Source organism: Lasiosphaeria miniovina (genome assembly GCF_030549165.1).
Source record: "Lasiosphaeria miniovina strain SMH2392-1A chromosome Unknown B0T26scaffold_6, whole genome shotgun sequence".
In the NCBI taxonomy this organism is placed as follows: domain Eukaryota; kingdom Fungi; phylum Ascomycota; class Sordariomycetes; order Sordariales; family Lasiosphaeriaceae; genus Lasiosphaeria; species Lasiosphaeria miniovina.
Genome location: NW_026848225.1, coordinates 3,216,398 through 3,232,370, shown reverse-complemented (window position 1 = coordinate 3,232,370; position 15,973 = coordinate 3,216,398). Strand labels below are relative to the sequence as shown.

The window sequence follows — 15,973 nt, the reverse complement described above, 5'->3', positions numbered from 1 at the left end:
TCTTGAGATAAGCGTGGCTACCCCCTCATTTTCGCTGCCTCTACCCATGCGAAACCCCGTACAAACCACCCACCACTTCACCGGTTCTTAGGTGGGTGAGAACTTCCTAGCCTCGAGTTCTTCTTCACCCATGGCGCCGGCTTGTTGCTGAGCCGAAGTCTCTTCGGCCCCTCCCCGGAGTCGTAGCTTTGTCCAGAGACCTTTCTCCGGGTCGGCTCCTGCAGCCCAGGAGGCTGGAAACTGGACGAGCCGACTCTGGGCTTGATCCCTTCGGTCATATTTGGCTGTTTGAGGCTGTCTTGGGGTTTGGTCGCGACGTCGGCGGCGTTGGGGACATCGCGATTAACCGTTTCCTTATCACTTGATCGGTTACCCATTTCCTCATCACTTGATCGGGGCCGTCTCAATTTCCAGGCAATGCCTTGCCATCCGAACTTGAGTGCCGTGACGCCAATGACAGCAGAGCCGGCAATTGCCCAGCCAAAAGAGTTGTGGCATCGCAGAACCTTTCCGAACATCAATCGTGTCATTGCCGCGACCAGAAAACTTCCGCTCGACAAAACATATGCCCAGCGAAACAGGAACCTGTTCGCGGCGCCAAGATTCACCTCGTTCCGATTGTTGATAGCGGTGTAGGTGAGGAGGGCGTAGCCGTGGGGGTAGCCGATCATCGCGATCAGGAAGGCAAGAAAGACGAGGCCGTTGACGTCGTCGGTTGCATTGTCGGGCTCTTTCTCCTTGATTTCGGAGATGCTCGATGCGCCGATGAAGACGGCCAGGGCCGCGGCTGCTCGCTCAATCTGGCTCTTCATCTCGAGCCGAGCATCATCCATGGCGCAGGTGAATTTATCGACGTAGGAAGGGAGGGGTTGGTTGCAGTCTTCTTGCTGCCTCTAGAAGGGAGGGGGTCTTGGAAGATGGAGTGCGCGGGGTGTGTGAGGGCGTGTGGTAACTCTTGGGCTGGGGTGTGGTGCGCGGGTGTGATTGCAGTCTTCCTGGTGCTGCTGGAGGACTGCAGAGGGAATATTGTGTAAAGTCTTGCTACCTAGACTGACTGCCTCCCTACCAAGTATAGAGGATCCGACCACCTATAGAGACACTACGTCACTTACTCCTTTCCTTGCTCGTCCTAGCAACTACGGCTCATGCCGTTTCGTTGGCACCGCCATGAGATGTTGGACCTCATGTCACAGCGCGAAGAGCCATTAAAGAAGACCCTTCCGTCCCTCCCCATTACTTTGACTTGAAAAGCAAAATAATTGTCCTCTGGCGGCCAGCTTATTACGTCGGTATCTACGGCGAGTAGATGCTGGCCGGGGTAGTACGCAGGCCAGGCGAAGCAGAGATCAAATAAAAGGCCTGGGAAGAGCCTAACAAATTGGTCAGCTGAGCTATTCCTGTCTTGCCGTCGTAAGTATGATACAACCCTCTTCTTTGAACACCTCCCCTCAGACAAGTACATGCGGAAGGGGAGTATCCCTAATAACCGCGTATATTTTTTGTCAAGCACCTGCTTGCGCTTTTTGTACATCGTCTGCAAGGATCCCCACGACCTCGTTAGGTTAAAGGTCCCGCCGATAGCTTTCCACCTCCGAATCCACACGTCCCAACACGATCGTGCCGAGAGTTCCCCGGTCATGATCCCTGGAGAGATGCTAATGTCCCCATGTAACGAGTGTTGGCGGTTCGGTCCGCGTAATGTCCGAAGACTTCCGACGCCCAGTCCCCGCGCAGCACATTCAACTCGTGAAAATATTCATCGACCGTATTCCTCCAATCCGAGGGAATGCCGGCCGTGGTCCCCGGACGGTCGGCCGCGTATGGGGGAGGTGGTGGGTATTGCGTCTCGGACTCTGACTCTGACCCTGTGTTGACCCGCATCCCAGCGTTGATCCCACGAGCAGTGCGGGTGGAAGCCCTGTCATCGGCCATTTGGCGGGTGTCGACCGGAATAAGGAATTTTGTTGCACAAGGGAGAGTAGGAGATGTAGCAAATATATGGCCGCCCTTTTATGTGGATCATGTCCCACAAACCTTCAGACGATCATATCCCGTAAACCTTTAGACGCTTACGGGGTAGCACTAGGGCTCAAACTCTACAAACGACACGGCATCACATGCCACACAAGCCGATGGGGAAAAAAAAATTCCGCTCACGTGGTGATGCCCTTACTCGTGCTGGCTCCCGTGACACCGCCCCGCTACCAGCTACCGGACTTGGAGACTTTCCGACTCGTCTGGAGCAAGGAAGAGGGAGGGGTTAGCGTACTTAGCCATCCGGCTATAACGGCTTATCTGAACCTAATCCTCGGCCATGGCCCACAGGTGGTGCGATACCTCTTAGCCACTATCAAGACTCTCAAACATGTAGACAGGGTGACCCACCTTTGCAATCGCCCCACTTTGCAATTTTTCCCCCACACCGCCAACTTCCTACTCTCTACCTTCCACCACCAACAACTTCCTCAATACTGGTCGGAATAGGCTCAAAATACGATGGTTCGACGCGTACGAGAGCGGCTAATAGCCGAGGCTATTGAGGCTATTGATCAGGGCGCTCAGCAGAAGGAAGTAGCGCGCCTATATAGGATCCCTGAATCCACCCTCAGCAGACGACGCCGTGGACAACAGGATCCACGACAAGCCCAAAAAAACACCCAGAAGTTAACTGACGGCCAGGAAGCCTTCGTCGCCGAGTGGGCTCTTGAGGAGGAAGCTGCAGGGCGTGCCCCAAGTCGTGCACAGCTAAGACGATTCGCACAAGCGATCCTGAACGAAGCCGGGCTCCCTGGGCGAGTTGGTGAGCGCTGGGTAGATCGGTTTTTTACCCGCAACCCCAGGGTAAAGGCCAAGTTAGGTACCTTATTAGAACGGTCTCGAGTCAAAGGATCTACCCGTGAGAGATTCCAGGATTTTTTTGATCGTTTGGAAGCTGTAATTAAGGACAAGAAGCTGGTACCTGCGAATATCGCCAATATGGACGAACATGGCATGCAAGAGACGGAAACTACGGTTGGGAAGGTGATTGGCGATGCCCTCACATCTCGGGCAGTCCTGACTGGCCCTGATCCAACGACCTGGGTCAGTATTATCGAGTGTGGTACCGCTGAGGGCAAGCGATTGACGCCCGTAGTGATCTTTACGGGTGAAAATCTACAAGGCCAACACTTCCCGGATAACTTCAAGGAACTACCAGTCCTCAAGACCTGGAAGTACGACTGTACGCCCACAGGCTGGAGCAATAGCAAAATAGCTCTTATGTGGCTCAAGGAAGTATATCTTCCTCAAACAAAGCCCCAAAGGAAGGACGATTGGCGCCTATTAATCCTCGAACACGCTACTCATATCGACGAAGACTTTATGCTTCTAGCTAAAAGAAACCGCGTACACCTACTATACTTGCCTTCACACACTTCTCACAAGACCCAGCCACTCGACCGGTCTGTCTTTTCGGCTTTGAAGTCCTATTTTCGCCAAAGAACCCTCGAATTGGCTTCCTTCACAGCCTCAGCACCTATCAACAAGCAACGCTTCCTTTTTTGCTACCGGGACGCCTCAGCGCAGGGTATGTCAGCCCGGAATATCATATCCGGCTTCCGGAAGACTGGAATCTGGCCTTTCCAACCCGCTCGTATACTTGACGACCCCGAGGCGGTCCGGGACGAAGCTGCAAAACCAGTCCCCCCATCCACACCACCCCGGAAGACCCGGGCAACCCGGAACGACCTCTTCAATACACCTCAAGGTAGTCACGACGTCCGCAGGCAACAGGGCTTAGCCAAGACGGCCACTAGTCCCCGAGATAGGGTCGTCAGGACTATGTTGACGAAGGTAGGGAGGGCACTTGATCAGAAGAATACGGAAATCGCTGCTTTGAAGGCAAAAAACGACTTCTTAGCTAACGAGTTGGAATCTAAAAAACCCTATTCACGTAAAAGGGTCAAAATAGACGCCAACGACAGATTTGCTACTATTGACGAAATTGACGAGGCTCAAAAAGCTAGTCAAAAGCCTCCCAAGAAGAGATCCAAGAAGACCAAGTCCAGGCCTGCACACTTGGTCCAGGAAGCTGAAGAAATTATCGCCCGTGGGCTTGAGCAATATAGGGCGATTGACGAGGACTAGAATGTACTTTTTTCTATAGAATTTGGCCTACAATTGAGTATTTTGACGATTCTTGTGGTGGGCGGTGATGGTGGTGGGCGATTGCAAAGGGGGGCGATTGCATAAGTGGGTCGCCCTGTCTAGACTGATGTTTCGCGAACCAGTGGACACTTTGGCTGCTCTCTTCTCTCTTTCTTCGCAAACTGTAGTATTTCTGTCACGACAATAGGGGTTAGTGAGCAAAAGAAGGACCTAGAAGCTGCCACTTGATTCTTCGCCACCAGATTTTGCCACAATTCATAACTATAAAAGATAGACTTTTTGCCCTCCCAAAGGAAACAAAAAGTCAGACCTTTTCAGACAATTCAAGCCTTACCTGCCTGCATCAAATGCCCCGGTTTTCACTGCCCTGTGAATGCGCGTGACAATTTCCTTGTGCAATTTGTTCAACCTCTCCCAATAGTCACTAGGATTGTGTCGAGAGATTGAAAGTCCCTTCTCTAGAGACTTGAGCTCGATCGCCGTCGTGGTTGCCAGACAATCAATGCCACGCTGGACACGGTTGAACCATTTATGCACCCGAGTTCGGATTGTCGCGGTCGGAACGCTGGGTGCAGCTTGAGCCTCCTCATCCTCGTCGTCCTCATCCTCGTCGTCCTCATCCTCATCGTTATCCTCGTCCTCCTTCTCGTTATCCTCGCCCTCTTCATCATTGTTGTCCCCCTCTTCCTCCTCGGGGGCATCCCCATCGTCGTTGTGCACTAGGCCGTTTCCATCAGTGTTTTGTTAGGCATAGAGCTTGTCTAGGAACCGAATTGCTGCATCATGGCATGTTTTGCGGCCTCTAGGCTTCAGATCGCTGATCAGATCATAGGATTCGTAGCTATACTAGTTAGCAGGAGCTAAGAATGCAGTCTTGTCTGTTGCGTACCACCCATGATAGATGTAGCTACCACTTTTGAATTCACAGCGACGTTCTACCCATCGCCCAGTGTTTTCCGCGGTGTCAGCAGATGGGCAGCAAGGCCAGCGGTCATAGAAGGACTTGAAATAACGTCTTTTTAAGCCGCTGGGTAAAATATCCGTCTGATTCACCGCTCACGCGTCACTCCTACGCATCGTACAACGAAGTCAACCTGACCAAAACGACAATGTCATCGACCGCCGAGACCAAAATCGTCCTTCGGAGCGCCAAAGACTGGCCTGCTTGGAAGGATCAGTTCATCGGCAGGGCCAAAGGAGAGCTAATGTGGCAATATATTGATCCAAAGGAGATCTTTCCTAAGCCCTTCCCTTCAGAGCCAACTGAACCAAACATTAACCACTTCGAATTCAAGGTTCCGGGGAGCCCTGCAGTCCCTGATCCTGCCAACTCTGGCAACCTGACCAACGGGAACCACACACCAAATTCGATATACACACTTGCCCAAGGCCACCCGCCTGCATCCGACTTTACCTTCTCCCCCCGGCGGGACGTCTCCGACCTTGCCGACAGAGGCTTCCAGACCTACTCCTTCGTTATGACCGACTACCATCGCAAGGTCCAGATGTACAAGGACAAGCAGCAAGCGGTTCTGGGACCAAAATAGAACCAACAGAAAGGTACGTACCCACGCCGGCAGAAAAGGTACGTACCGCCAACAGTAGAAAACGGACTGTACTAATAACGGCAGCAAAGTCACGTGCTACGTAACAGGGGGTGAGCGTTGACGCTCAGTGTCCGCCTAATCCGGCAGCCATGAATTCGTGGCCTGAGGGCGGTAATGGCGCGTTACGTGTGTAGGAGGAGTTCGACGGAATTTCCGTTTACCCGCGGTAAGCATAAGTGGATGCAGGAAGGAAAGAGACGGGTTGGCCACAAGTGGCGGGGCACCAGTGTCCCGAAATTGGGCTCAGAAGCGCATCCTCACAACTCCACTGCCATTTTCAGACCACGGCAAGTATAGCCGGGGTAACCCAAAAAATGACCTCTTGCTCAGCCTAGCTCAGCTTAAGGCGGCAACCGCTCAGCTCCGAGGGAGGAAATGGAAATTCTCTTTGTCGGTTTTGGGGTCATGCAATGGTTGTTTCAGGCTCGCCCACCAGCAGCAGCAGCAGCGGCAGCAGCAGCAGCAGCAGCACCACAACCGTCAACACGGCAGACAACCGTACCGCTGCCGCCACCGCCGCCGCCGCCGCCGCCGCCGCCGCCGCCGCCACCACCAACGCCGCCAAGCATCCCGCACAGAAAGATCCACGACGTCTACGCGCTGGGCGTCGTCTTCCTCGAGATCGGCTTCGGCATGCCCGCCGCGGAGCTCGTGGTGTGGATGCCCGAGATCGTGGCGTGGATGCCCGAGATCGTGGCGTGGATGCCCGAGATCGTGGCGTGGATGCCCGAGATCCCGGGGCACAGTACCAGCGGTGCTGCTACGCCGTCGGCGGCCTGGCTGCGCGGCTATTTCGTGTTTCTAGCCGAGCGGCACCTGCCCGAGAACATGGGGCCCAGGTGCTCGGCGCTGACCGTGGCGTGCTTGGCGGGGGGCCTGATGGAAGATGGCAGCGGCGTGGACGGCGCGGACGGCGCGGACGAGTGGGACTGGTTTTGGGGGTTCCAGACCGAGTTCCGCGGCAAGGTGCTGGATGAGCTGGAGATTTTGCTAAAAGCGTCGCGATAATTGGTTGGAGGGAGTTGGAGGGAGTTGGGCGTTCTTTTTGAGGGACAGCGGAATTGAAATTTTGGCGCATTTAATTACGCCCATATACTCGGGATCCAATCGCCACTTTGGAACCGCTGAACAAAATAATACAATGAAGCCGACCAATAAAATTGCACCTGTGCCTGTCAGCTCGTACTTTCGAGTCTCGATAGGGCTAGAGGGAAGAATTCGGCGGCCTGAATGGCTGCAATCACCCGGCGCGGTTAATCCTAATTAGACTAGACCTAAATCGGTCCCCTGCGAGCTGTTTCTGTGTCTCAGCGGCACCAGCGGCGCGAGGCCAATGATGTGTGTGAAATGGTCGGGCCACTGCCAGTTTCTTTGGATTTCTTATTCTCTTTTTGTTTCGATTCTCTTCCTCCCCATGTTCACCTGTTCATTCTATTTTTGTCGTTCCGTGGGCAGTTCTGAGCATGGCGACGGCCTGGAATCCAAGTCGAAGCGCCAGCGATCTCGATGGCCTCCATGTTGTCGATGACGGCGTCGAAAACGCCATGTACTCGGTCCAACCAGGTTGCACACCGTCGCTCACACACACGGACGACGCGTTCCAGGACCGCCACGTTTTGGTCGGCCCAGCCCCAAGCATAGAGGACAAGAAGAAAATACTTGGGCTGCGCAGGACAAGCTTCTGGCTCGTGGTCAGCAACATCCTGCTGGTCATTGCTCTCGTCGTTCTCGGCGTGGTGCAGAGCCAAATATCGCGAACGGCCTCCTCTGCGACACCGACGACAACGCCCCAGCCAGTCATGTACGCTCCCAGTCCTTTACATGTCCCCTCCCTTGAAGTTGACTTCCTAACGCAACTGCCTGCAGCCTCTCGCTCGCCGACTGCACCGCCACGACGACTGCCACGACGAGAATCACAACAACAACCTCGGTGGCGACGGCAACAGAAACAGTCACGACAACAACAACGGCAGCCACAGCAACAGTGACAGTCACGAGCACGACAACAACAACAACGACAGCAGCGACAGCAACAGTAACATCCACGACAACGACAACGACAACGGCGGCGAAAGCCACGGTGACAGTCACAACAACAGCAACAACAACAGCCACCACAATAAAAAACGCCGCCCCAGCCCCCGACCCCTCGTCTGGCGGAGTCTGCTTCAGCACCAACCGCGTCCCCGCGGGGCCGCCCGGGACGACGTCTCCCGAGTGCCCCAGTCTAGGCAACACGCAGTACCAGGTGCCCGGCACGAGCCTGACGTTCACGCGCATGTGCAACACCGACTTCCCCGGCAACGACATGGCGCGCTTCCCCACGGCGACCATGCTCGACTGCCTGGCCCTGTGCGCGCAGCTGAACCTGTTCCCGACCTCGGCCGCCGGGCGCTGCATCGGCGTAAGCTGGTTGTACAGCGAGGGCCTGCAGGGCACCAACCTCTCGTACTGCTACCCCAAGAGCGCCACGGGCAATGGCGAGGCGAAGGACAACACCGAGAGCGCTACTTTGTTGTCGTGATCCAAGATTGAAGAACGGGCCGCCCTTTTGCTTCTTTGGAGGGAGTTAGCGTGCATGGTTGCTGGTACATACCTCGGGACAGTCTCTGCCGCCCTAATGTCGCAAAGTTTCTCGGCAGAGACATTGTTACACAAGCTTTCAATTGCAATGATGACCTTGTAGTTTTTGTGTTGTCTTGGAGGTGGGCACGAGTAGGACGCTCAGAATGACCAATTACCTTTATATGTTGCACGGAATCATGGAATTACGGAATCTACGTGGTCCAAGTACGGATCAGATCCGGCAGCGCAAACCCCATCGGGGAATTATAACATGATTATATTGAAACCGGCAGAATATCTTGGACAAAGGATTCGTGACACAATCGCACATTTGTGACCCCGAACAAAACGAGGTCTCACGAGAGCCGCATTTTGACCCGACAATTTCTGGGGGGAGGACTGAATCCGGGATGTGGGCTTCGGTTTCATGGCCTACTGGGCAACAGAGCCTTGACTAAAACTTGGTACATACTTTCGTCGACATGTTTACCCATCCGATCATTCAGCTGAACGGAGCCACCGTGGCGAGCTTGCGACCCAGAGGTGCGTAGAGAGGCTGTATTCTATATTACCGTGAGGGTGCCGAAAGTTTCTCGCACAGCAATTGGCCAGTTTTCATCCGTGTCGAAATGGACTCGAGGGACTGGTCGATCGGATGAACTTCGGACAGGTTAAGCCGTGAAATGCCGCTTTGCTGTGTCGTGGTTGTGTTAGGAAGGAGCAATTTCCCAATTAGTAGATGTAGGCTGTATGAAGGAAAGTACCGCAGGCTCCAAGCGCCGCAGGCCAAGAGCGTCGCAGGCCAAGAGCGTCGCAGGCACTAGGGGTCCTAGGGTTTGCCCCCTAGAAATCCAACAATTAGGCCATGAACATCGAAACATTAACTTATCACGAGAATTCGTTTTGGTGTTGAGGGGCTATCGCCGCGAGGGTCCCTTTGTTCTACTTGTCAAGATGCACAAGTATGACGGCCCGGCTTGCTTCCCTGACGATGAGGCTATTCCGAGAAATTTGTTGCCCATCTTCCAGTCCTTGCGAGACTTCCAGAGCGGTAATGCGGTCTACTCTCACCGTCAGAATCGACTTTTCTGCCTCAACACCATGCTGTTTACGTTGTGATGACTCTCCTGTGTTTTTTACTTTTAACACAGTTGACAAGTTGACACTGTTGACACAGTTGACACAGTTGAGTCAACCTCTGGCTACGAGTTTGGCACAAAGCGGGGTTGTCCTTACTAATTACTTAGTAAAATGGCCCAGCCACCCATTCCCTCGAGCGAAGCGAGGACAGCCCGCGGCAGTCGCCGACGGAGGCATCCGTTCAGCTGACCCCTTCCTGACTGGTCAGTAGCTCCCTGACTGGTCAGGTAGCTTATTTTAGTTCTTATTACAAACTACAACTGCGCCAAAAAGCGGAAACGTGCATTACTTGAATGCAGTGGTAATTGTTGTTCTATCTGACAATTATTTCCCACCACTGACCGGGCTACAGAAAAGATTTACACACGCCAGGGAACCTGAACAATCGTCATCGCTCTTACAAGCTGATCCGGCGCAATGGCCCGGCCACTCGCAATTCTGGCCGCTATCGTTGCCACCCCCACCTTTACCGCCGCCAGGGTTTCCACCCCCTGACTTTGTCCCACCGATCTTGGCGACGAGCGAATTTCCCAATCCCTCGATGCTCTTCTCGAAATCCGCGTAGTCCTTTGCCGCCCAGTCAGCGCCTTTAGCCCCCGGCACTGCTCGCGCCCCGGTAAACGCAATGTAGAGCACATCATCTTCGTCGTGCCCACTGTTTCCGTTGATTCCTTTCCCGAAACAGGCCGTGGCTAAGGAGATGGACGCTTCGCCAACGAGTGGATGGTCGCCGTCATCACCATTCATGTCGCCCCAAACCCCGAATATCTGGAAAGAAATCACGGTCAACCAAGTGAATCTTCTCCCGGACTGCGCTGTGCTGTGCTTCGGGGATAATAATACCTACCAATTTCTTTCCGCACACCACCGCCATGACGCTCAGTGGTTCGATGCCGTACTGCTGTGGGTCGAATTTCTTCCACCCCTTTTTTTTCCCGGTGTTTCCAAAGACGACGTATGGGTGGACTCTAGCGTTGAGATCGCTGATGCCCTTGCCGTAGCCCTCCACTAGCCACTGGAAGGCTGTGATCGACTGCGTATCATTGCTCTTGCCGCATCGCCCGTCGTCCGCCGAGCCACCCGGAGCCCCGTCGCAGTCGACATCCATGTTGGCAAATGCAGATCCGGAACCCTTGATGTAAATTATGCCGTAGCTCGAGAGCCAGTCCTCGCAGTAAGAGAAAGCTATGCAGAGTTCAGCATCTCGGCCAATCGCCAGGGGGCAAGTCTGCATACAGTTAGAACCACTATCGCTGCTCCAGAATCCAGTCGCGAGCTTCTTGGAGCAACCACCCGTACCGTTCTTGAGGTCGTTATAGAATTTGCGGACATTGGACGGAACATTGCGGGCCGCAACCTGAGCGAAGAGGAAGCTCAGGTAGAGGACGGCGACAAAGCGCCCGAGCCACTGTGCAGAAGGCATCTCGAAAGTGGCAAGTTCGAGTGGACTTTGAGGGTAGACGTGTCTAGCAGAATCGGACCACAGCAGAAATCAAGGCTTCGAGAGCAGTTGGCTATTATAAATATCGGCCAGGTAATAGCCATGTCTGGGCCAGGTAATAGCCATGTCTGTGCCGCGCGGGTCAGGGCGGAAGTGCTACCCCTAAATAGCCGGCGGATGACACAACCAGAGGGATCACAGCCCGGAGATTGAGGCGTGAAGCAATCTAGTACATCTTCCCCAATTGGCACAGGCCAGTTGGATGGGCTGACCACTGGACCGAGTCATCTAGGATGAGGCGTAGCATTATCACCGACAGTTCAGATGCCCCAGGCCCCCCCAATCGAAACAACCTAAATTAGACACATCGCCACGGGTCAGTGCCAATAAGACGACTTCGGCGAGTTTTTTTTGGCGAGGGCGGAAATTAATTTACGTCAAGAGTCGGCAGATAAGGAGGTGGTACAAACTCCTTTGCGAGCTGAACCGGGAACTATGTAATAGATAACACGGGCAACCGGAAGCATTAGCGACGTTCCACGGCGAACGGCTCTACGCCCGGCCCCCTACTTGTTGGCGGTCCTGGCCATTTCTGTTCGAAAAATCTGACCGTAAATGGCAGCCCTATAGGGCTGGATGGCGGGAGAATCAGATAACGAGCTCGGCACTTGCGAGTTTGGAGAAGGGAGAGCACTGCTGTGCGGCGTGCATAAAAATATGATACGGGCACGATGAGGCGTGATGGGGTTGGCTAAGGTAGGCAGGTAGGTAGGTAGCCTCGATGGCAGTCTGAGCCATGGCAACCCCCTACTACTCAACCGGGACTTCTGGGACGCAATCTGTCGCTGAGTGTGTTGAAAAGGAAAAGCCAACAGCGACCGGATACGGTTCTAGCGGGTCCGCCAAAGCACAGCAGCATGAGACCGGGAAGGCCGAGAAATCCGAAATGGCCGTCTCCTATTCCATCAGGGAAGATCACGTAGAGACGACTGTCTCGGACAGGGAAAGCAACCCTACGCCATCACCATCATCACCACCCCGGGACGAGCAGTGGAAAGTTCACTGGCACCTGCCATCTCTGATGTTATCGCAGTACCTCTTTGGCGCTGCTTTTGCTCTTGGCCACCACTTTTACTACGTCGCCCTAGACACGACGGTCGTAGGTTCGCAGTGGTCGCTGCAGGTCGGAGTGTTCCTTGCCTTCATCACGCAGCGGTGTTTTGTCAGTGCCGCCCTGGTGGCATACAAGCAGTGTGCTTGGGTAGGTAATTACTACCTGATAGGTGCCCGTTTGAACGCTAATCCATGCTGTGCAGCGCATGCTGAACCGAAAGGCGTTCAAACTATCGACGATAGACCGGTTATTGGAGGTGAGTATTAGCTAGCTTCGAGTTTCTGTCGAATGTTATCGCCTTTTAGAATGCTAACTAGCGCTTCGCAAGGCCAGCCGTGATCCGAGCCAAGCGCTCAGCACAGAGCTGCTGACAAAAGCCACCGTGCAGGCTGTTCTCGCCGCTGTCTGCTGGTTATTGCCACTTTCAGCGATTGCGTCGCCATCGGCACTCACCGTCATCCCCGGCGGCCTTGTGTTGCATGAGACGTGCCCCAGTGTGGCCTCGCTGAATTTCTCGCGTGATGATAATGGCCCAGACGCCGACACCACGGTCGATGGCGCGACTACCATCAGTCTCTGGGACTATCTCGACGGCACTGAGACAGCCGTCTACTCGCAGCCGTCGTACGAGTTCATGAGACTGGCAGCCATGACGCTACCCTCTAACAAAGACCCACCGTTTCCCCACAACCCTTGCCCCGGCGCAAACTGCACCATGACCATCTCTTTCGACGGGCCTGCGTATCAGTGCGAAAAGAGGGATGGCTTTGACAAGACCACGCTACAGAGTCTCGACGATATGCCCCCGAGCGGCAACTTCATCTACACGTGCATGTTCCCTCCAAAGAACGCCACAGGTGGACTAGACGACTTCGGCATCCCGGCCGAGTGGCCACTCGTGGGCGGGAAGCCCAGTTTCAGCGGGGAATGGGGAACATTTACCCAGCCGTATCCTATCTGGATCGGCCATGTCAGAAACACCACCCGGCCGTGGAATGGCATCAACGCGACCCTGTGGCCGTGGGAGCTCGAGCGCAACGTGCTGAAGTGCGTCCTCAACCACGCCACGTATACCGTCGACTTGGCCTTTGATGCTGGTAGCCAAGCCGTCAAGGACACACGCCTCGACTTTCGCGGACCTGTCCTGCCCGCGGGCGAGTCCATGTCGCCACTCAACGCCACCTACAAGGAATTCTCGTATGCGCTGCCTGCCCAAAGACCATTAGATGGCGAGTGACGAGTAAATGCTTACCCTCCATAATTAGGGCATACCATGCAATCAGCCTCCACTTCCGAAACTTCATCAGCAACGCCATCGTCCAATTGAACAGCTCGATAGGGCCTTTCCCCGTGTCCAACATTGCGCAGACAAACCTCATAGACCCGGTCACCTACCTGCCCGTCGACAACTTTGCGCGCAACCTCGAGAACAAGTTCGCACAACTGGTACTCGCCGTCATGTCCGAGCCCAAGCTCAACCCGGCCTTCAACGTGTCCGTCCCCTGCACGGTGCGCGTAGCCGTCCAGCGGTGGGAATACCGACCCTTTTGGCTGGCCGTGTCGTACGGCGCAGGCGCCGCCGTCGCCCTCGCAGCCGTTGCCGCGGGCTCGTACGCGTTCCGCGCAAACCGCTACGGCGTGAACATGTCGTTCAGCAACGTCGTCGCCATGACGCGGAACCAGGAGCTGGACGAGCTGATGGAGGGGTGCTCGCTCGGCAGGGCGCCCCTGCCGGCGCCTGTCTTGCGGAAGAGGCTGCGGTTTGGCGATATTACCGAGCTGACTGCTGCTCGCAGTAGCGGCGATGCGAGACCGGTGAGAAGGGCAGGGTTTGGGTCTGAGACGGCGGTCCGGCCAATCGCGGTCGGTGCCAAGTATGACTGATGGATGTGGCAAGAATTCCTAGGCACCCTGGGCACTTGGGGCGTTGGCCTTCTCAGCTAGGAAATTCAGTATGCTGGCCTGCCGAAAATGGTAATTAGGGTGAGTAATAGAGGTGAGCCAGCCTGGGCAAATCCTGAGCAGGGGCTGATCCGAGCCTAAGCCAGGGTGAGTAATGAATGTTACATGCGCACGGGCTACGAAAATGGAAATTTTGTGAGTCCAGATTCGTCACACGTTACATTAAGATCAAGGCCCTACATGAACGCACCACCAGGATCTCTTGAAGACTGGCGAGGAAAAGGGGCTCTCAAAAACACTTTCAACCAACGATGTGCGCAGAAGGCCTGCCGCTGGCCACCGGAGGTGTGACACTTTTACCGCCCAAGGGGCTCGCTAGCGACATTTGAAAGCCAATAGTGGTCTAGTCTAGACATATGACCGTTATCTAACCAACTTTCGAGGATTCAAAACATAATTGGCTGTTTCACTCTGTGCTGGCAGCGTTGTTGGCGTGAGCTGGCTCCCGTGGACGTCCATCACGTCACACACTGCAGAGCTATTAGGTCATGCAATATTCCGGGACCCCGGATTGGAACGACTTATAAGCCCGGTACGTAGTCTTTCCCCGAGGCGCTCGCTCTACTTCCGACATCACTGCATATCGCTGTTCCACCCGAAGCGGTGATTCGGTCGTGTTGGTTGATATTCCTGGCTTTGGTGACGACAGTGATACCGACGATGACATCAGCCCCGGCGACATTAGCACTGGAATCACAATCTACCTCGAGAAGCTGGACAAAGCCAATGCTATAACTGCAGGGACTATATGCATGCACCAGATAACCGGGAATCGGATGACGAAGCAGGACAAAGACAGCCTGGAGTTGTTCGGAAGCCTGGAGTTGTTCGGCAGCCTGGGGTTGTTCGGCAGCCTGGTCGGGGAACAAGCGGTCTGCAACGTCGTCGTCGCTACGACTAAGTGTGAAAAGCTAGTCAACAGGGGCGAGGGCCTGGACAAGATGAGACAGCTCCAGACGGAATAGGCTGTTTTAGGTGCTTGGGCCGCATGCCATATATTCCAGTGCAAATAATCCACCCTGTCGTTTTTTATAGTGCAAAGAGACTCACTTAAACGAAAAAGCGGAATCTACGAGCTCGGGTATACAGCTGGTGGTTTCGAAGAGATTGGACGCTACAGGAGCTCGTTGCGCCAAATATCGTCGTTTTTTCTCAATCTCTCATGGAGCGGGATAGGCACCAAGGCTAGCCAGCCTCTTGGACACCATCAACGACAATACAGGAATGATAAACAGTCTTGTTTCCCATGCAAACCCCTTTCCTGATTATTACTCGATTTTTTAATACCGAGTTTGAACCGTGGAAACCCCTTTCCGTCAAAAGCAAATTCGTTTGATGGATCCGCGCAAAGAGTATGTCTGCTCCTGCCAGCCCCGTGGGTCGATCCATCTGAATGTAAAGATGAAAAGCTTGACTTTGGATTGCACGGCTGATTGATGAGGCAAGCGCGGGCGGGGGCTACCTCACCCTGCCTTGGTCAAAGTGAGGGAGAAATTGCGCTCCACATCACTGCAGGTCCTTCACCGCAGCCGGCGAACCTCACCAGCGGACCACCGCCGGCAGGACTCGACCCGCGGCCATCATTAGGTCCCGAAAGGCCTCCGTGCCGGGACACGGAGTCTCGAAGGCCGGAGGACTCGAGACATGGTCACAACTAGTATAGATAGCTGTAATCGTGCCCACGGTGTCAGAAAGAACTCTTGTTCTTCACGCAAGTAATTACATTGTTCATTCGCGCCCCTTTCTGGGCGCAGGCGGTAACAGATACCCCTGACGTATCTTACGTTACAGATACATTTTCGGGGTTATCTGTGGAAAATCCGGTGGCTAGGTGCAGAAGCCCTTCAAGGCCACGTAATCTATTGCGTTGGCTCAGCGCCTTTGGCCGTAACCGAGTAAGCCAATCAAGCCACTGACTCGCAAGATTATTACGCCTTCAAGCCAACGGTTTTCCATCATCCAGCCAGACCGCTGCATTTCCTCTACACACCACCAGTC

At 54.5% G+C, this 15,973-nt stretch overlaps 5 protein-coding genes across 5 annotated transcripts; 3 read left to right on the top strand and 2 right to left on the bottom strand.

The window, feature by feature from the left end:
• Positions 1-77: 77 nt before the first annotated feature.
• B0T26DRAFT_679285 (uncharacterized protein) lies at positions 78-833 on the bottom strand (the record flags this gene model as incomplete). The annotated part of the gene is made up of 1 exon (XM_060440334.1): positions 78-833. The coding sequence occupies one exon, from the start codon at positions 831-833 to the stop codon at positions 78-80; it is 756 nt and encodes a 251-aa protein (XP_060293239.1).
• Positions 834-5,054: 4,221 nt separating this feature from the next.
• Positions 5,055-5,780, top strand: B0T26DRAFT_428925 (uncharacterized protein). The gene has a single exon (XM_060434949.1). It carries the CDS (start codon positions 5,256-5,258, stop codon positions 5,691-5,693), a length of 438 nt encoding a protein of 145 aa, XP_060293238.1. The 5' UTR covers positions 5,055-5,255; the 3' UTR covers positions 5,694-5,780.
• Positions 5,781-6,103, top strand: B0T26DRAFT_428926 (uncharacterized protein). The gene has a single exon (XM_060434950.1). It carries the CDS (start codon positions 5,868-5,870, stop codon positions 6,048-6,050), a length of 183 nt encoding a protein of 60 aa, XP_060293237.1. The 5' UTR covers positions 5,781-5,867; the 3' UTR covers positions 6,051-6,103.
• Positions 6,104-9,138: 3,035 nt separating this feature from the next.
• On the bottom strand, positions 9,139-10,881 carry B0T26DRAFT_743219 (fungal chitosanase of glycosyl hydrolase group 75-domain-containing protein; the record flags this gene model as incomplete). The annotated part of the gene is made up of 4 exons (XM_060444225.1): positions 9,139-9,147; positions 9,801-10,226; positions 10,306-10,643; positions 10,695-10,881. 4 exons carry the CDS (start codon positions 10,879-10,881, stop codon positions 9,139-9,141), a joined length of 960 nt encoding a protein of 319 aa, XP_060293236.1.
• A 1,069-nt stretch (positions 10,882-11,950) lies between these two features.
• B0T26DRAFT_600518 (uncharacterized protein) lies at positions 11,951-12,160 on the top strand (the record flags this gene model as incomplete). The annotated part of the gene is made up of 1 exon (XM_060435723.1): positions 11,951-12,160. A coding segment is annotated over one exon (210 nt), but the record flags the coding sequence as incomplete, so codon positions are not given.
• Positions 12,161-15,973: the final 3,813 nt, after the last annotated feature.